The following is a 4,547-nucleotide window of genomic DNA, read 5'->3' on the forward strand; positions in this document are numbered from 1 at the left end:
GTTGCCCAGAGAGGTGGTGGATGCCCCATCCCTGGAAATATTCCAGGTCAGGTTGGACGGGGCTCTGAGCAACCTGATCTAGTTGAAGATGTCCCTGCCCACAGCAGGAGGGTTGGACTAGATGACCTTTAGAGGACCCTTCCAACCCAAACAATTCTACTATTCTATGATTCTATACTAGGGGGTGGAGGGAGAGGAAGGTGCCTTGCCCTCCCTGTTATAAATAAAGCCAGGGTGGGGGGGAGAATAAACATGGATAGTGGGACGGAAGAGAATAGCCAGAAAGATAAAAGAGCTAAACAGTACGAAAAGTTCCCCTTAAACAATGGCTGTGGGGTCATTACCACTATTTGAATGCTGGGGCAGAAGAACCATTCAGAAACAATCAGTTGGCCAGTGAGCTAATTAAGAACAATCACTAGCAGGGAGCTTGCAGACTCAGTGATCGGCTTTGCAAGAGACACTAGAAAACCCAGGAGAAGAAAGAGCTTTGTGCTGCTCCCACAGCAATGGGAAGCGTGATTTTGTTCTCTAACAACATTCACTGGGACTGTACTGACCTGGTTCCTGCAAGGACCTGCAAAGAGGAAGCCCCCACTTCACAAAATTAGGAGTTGCACATAAGAGGCCCAGCCAATTCCAGCAATCAGGCCAGGGAGGGTAAGGTGATCTGAATTTTCCCACATTAACAAAACAGTGACATTTATTACTGAAGTGGAACAAGCAGACATGTAAAGAACATGCCCCAAAAGGGGAAAACTCAAAGCTAGAGTTCCAAAAGCTTCTGAGCAGCAAAGCATTTCAAGTGGGCCCCCATCCTCGGCTGTGCTTCCCACCATCCCCTTCCCCTGCTGCGGTTCCCTGCTGCTTCCCCTCACACCACAGCATGCTGGCAGCAATACACCGATACACAGAGTTGCTGCCCTTCACCTCCAGCCATTTGCCCTCCCCCTGCAGAGCAGTGCACCCTTTTTGCGGTTATTTCAGAACAAGTCTGTAGTGCTGTCTGAGCAAATGGATCAGCAAGACAACCCAGTAACAGAGGATGCCAGTTCATTTGCAAAAGCTCTGTAAACATCTGAATTAAGAACTTAGGCCATATACAGCACATCACAGTATCTAATTAAATTTCACCTATAACTGTTGACTGAATTCAGTTTCAATATTGACATAATTTACACGTGTTGTTGAGAAATATGTCTGTGGTACAAACTAATGACATCAGATTTTAGATTACAATGCACTGGATTCATTAAAAGTAAGATCTATGCACTTACATATTCTGATTACAAAAGCACTATATATGAAGCAGTATTTTATATAAGAGCAAGGATTACTACTTTTAAAGCTCACTGAAGAAAAATCAAAGACTAGAGATGTACATCCCTTATGATCAAAGCTATGGACTCCTCAGCTAAAACGTCACGGAGAAAATCTTTGCTCTGTATCTTTTGCTCTTTGTAAACAAGAGTTTACGTGTAGACTAAAAGTAAAACCTCTCCACTTTTTTATACAAATCTGGTTATTTAGAAGTTTTCAAATATCAATTCATTCTGCCTCTGGTTTAAAAACTTTACTCCTAATCCTTTCTTCCCCAGAATTTAAAGTGCTAATTTTATGTAGGTAGCACATAAAATTATATTAAAAGAGCAAGTCTGCAAAACTAAGAGCTCAGTGTTAGTGAATTTCAGGGTTTATGCTCAGCTCTGACCTTTAATCCATGGGCTTGGTGGCAGCCTTTGATAACACCATCACAAGCCGTTTTTCCAATAAAATTTCCATTTCTCTGAGAGCACAGGCTGGACCTGCTCTGGTGTGAACCACCATAGGCAAAACAAGGGAGGCCTCTCTCTGCAGGTCTGCTAGAAAAGCTGAAACAGGTAGGCAAGAGAGTCAGGGGATCAGGGAAGAAGTGAGGGTGATCTCTCAGCTGAATATCTACCCACTTTCTCCCAGAAAATTATAACATGCACCCAGGCAATCCTCAGTAGCCAGATTTTGCATCTGCAGTCACTAGTTCATGCTTCCCACTTTCTGAGTGAATCTCTAAGTCTTATTTGCAGAGATGCTATGCACTCAAAGATAGCCAGGTACTCCATGAGGCTGCATTTAGAGTGATATGACACCTTCTTCTCTAAGTACTCAAGAAAATAGAAAAAAAAATCAAAATCAGGTTTGCAGTCTCAAAGTTATCATGAAGTCTAAGGTATCTCAAAGGTACTCCAACAAGTCCTTTGTCCTAAGCCCTTACACACCTTAAATCCCAGTCTATAAAACAGAGACAGCATCCTGCTCTCCATTTCAGAAACCTGTTAGCAAAGTGATTTCGCTTTTGTTTATAACACACTCAGACGAGCACCATAAGAAAGCCTGCCTTCAGGCAAGGGCTTGAATCGAATGGAGTCATGTGGTGAACAAGAAGTAAGTGAGTGTTGTCTTTTTTGGCACATGGGTAAGTTGAGAATACAGAACAGAAGGGGGCAGGTGCTCATATCATTAGCTCACCATAAAGCACATGTACAAGAAAACAGTTACACCGACAGCCTGATCCTAGCATTTCTTAGGGGCATTAAAAGAACACTATGAAAGTTGCACTGCATGTACAATTTTCTTGATTAAAAAATAAAGATAAGAAGCAATGAACTACGTCCGGCAGTGTCACGTTGACACTTTCATGGCTGAGTTACATGCCTGTGCCCTCCCACGGCCAACATTGTTTCTCACACCTTGTCCTCAACGTGGGGTTTTTTTCCCTTCAGGATTGCAACTGCAGACAGGTTCCCCTCCTGTACCCTCTCACAACCCTTGGGATGTTACATGTCAGTGTGCCTGGACAAATCTCTTCTGACTGAACACAAAGGCTGGGAAAGTTCAGAGGACGCTGGCTAGAAAGAATTTCTGGACCTCCAGATACCCAGGCAGAGCACAGGCCTCTTGTCCCTGGGCTGCCAGACACCTGGAAACCCAGATCCAGGCCTGCTGTAACACATTCAGTTTGTAATCCGGGGCTCAGCACACCCCAATTTTTTCTCAGTTTAGTTTTCGTCTCTTTCTGATTTTGAAACATGCAGGTTTTCTTCTTTACACTGCCTATGTGCCAGCATTATGAGGAGGAAACGGAGAGGTTCTCATTTTCAGTGCTGCTACCTCCTAGCCCAGTCCTATCTTACAGCAGTTTGGCTCTCACACAGCTGGGAGGAGCCCTCTCCTTCTCACCATGAGCAAGGCCAGGGAGCAGCCACGGGCAGTTAACACAGCTACCACGTGAGGTCTGGCCCTCCCCTCCCTCGTGCCCCAGGACCAAGTGGCCGCTGAAGCTCCCTGGCCTATTCCTACCATTTCTGCCCAGGATTGTGGAGACCATCACAGCTATGGGATCGCTCTGTCCACATTGTCACTCAAAGGCCACTAGATCTGGTAAATCAACCTTCCTTTAAAACATCATGATAACTCTTACAGATCGTATTTACTGAGAGACCATACTTACCAATGGCCATGACCAAACAGATTGAGTTTATTAAATATGCCACTATAATAGATGCTCTACGGACCTCACAGTCATTCCTGTAACTCTTCCAATTTATCATCAGTTGGAAAGGACGGGAAGTACAGACACCAGGACTGAGACATTTTCCCTCAAGGGCCTCATTACTGCCACAAACTGTTGTGTTCCTCTGCTTAAGCATCCAGTAGTTCTCACTTTCTCAGCTACATCATGGTAGTAAGAAGTCATTTCTGCCAACTATAGGTGAGACCTACAAGTGCCATCACAGAGTCTTTTCCGAGCAAGCTTGAAAAGCAATAAAATCCCCAGTTTATGAACAGTGATGAACCTTTTCTTTTTTAATTCCTTCAATGTACTGGTGTTAAAATGCATGTTGTTCAAATGAACCCACCAAGCTATCCAAAGCAGCCTATCAGAATGGATCTTTCCTAATTAATCATTTTCTACTGTCACCACTTTATCAGCAACACTTTTTTCATATTAATAGAGAATACCACTAAACAACATCTAATAAATCCCTGCAGGACCTCACTAATTAGAATTCTCCATGCAAAATATTTTTTGTTGCAGCATCAGTTATCCAGTGTGTAATCCACATAGCACAGGCTCTATAAGATGATGTATAGTGCTCAAGTTCCTACACTTAGAGTCCCTCCCTACACACACAGATCTCAGTTTTCCCACCAAGTGCTTCAGTTCTTTAGCTGCTATGTTTTACTGATTGCTAATCTCCATTTTCCCCATTTGGTTTGTACATTATTTCTTCTTTTGCCTTCTTAATTGTATTTTTAAAATGAAACTATCTATCTTTTCACAGATCCAAAATAGTGATTTTGCATTTTAAGAAAAATGCTACATATCATTCCCCTCTTACATTTAAACATTTCCCACCTCTCAGTTTTGCTCTACATTTTTTTACTCCTGCTGCTTCCTTTTAAATATATAAAGCAAATATATTTTACATATTTTTAAAATACAAATATTATATATAAATGTATGCATGTATATGCATCATCAGCTGAAATGCTCAAGTATGAAAGTT

The 4,547-nt window shown here is 42.5% G+C and overlaps 1 protein-coding gene across 1 annotated transcript in view; it reads right to left on the minus strand.

Annotated features, from left to right (window-relative positions):
- Positions 1–3,497, minus strand: part of LOC103897537 (transmembrane protein 178B) — an 8,429-nt gene extending 4,932 nt beyond the window's left edge. The window contains exon 1 of the mRNA XM_009277587.1: positions 3,488–3,497. Within this exon, the coding sequence (XP_009275862.1) occupies positions 3,488–3,497 (10 nt within the window). The remainder of the gene's footprint in view (positions 1–3,487) is intronic.
- Positions 3,498–4,547: the final 1,050 nt, after the last annotated feature.

The sequence above is a fragment of the Aptenodytes forsteri genome, unplaced genomic scaffold, assembly GCF_000699145.1.
Source record: "Aptenodytes forsteri isolate BGI_AS27 unplaced genomic scaffold, ASM69914v1 Scaffold146, whole genome shotgun sequence".
Classification (NCBI taxonomy): Eukaryota; Metazoa; Chordata; class Aves; order Sphenisciformes; family Spheniscidae; genus Aptenodytes; species Aptenodytes forsteri.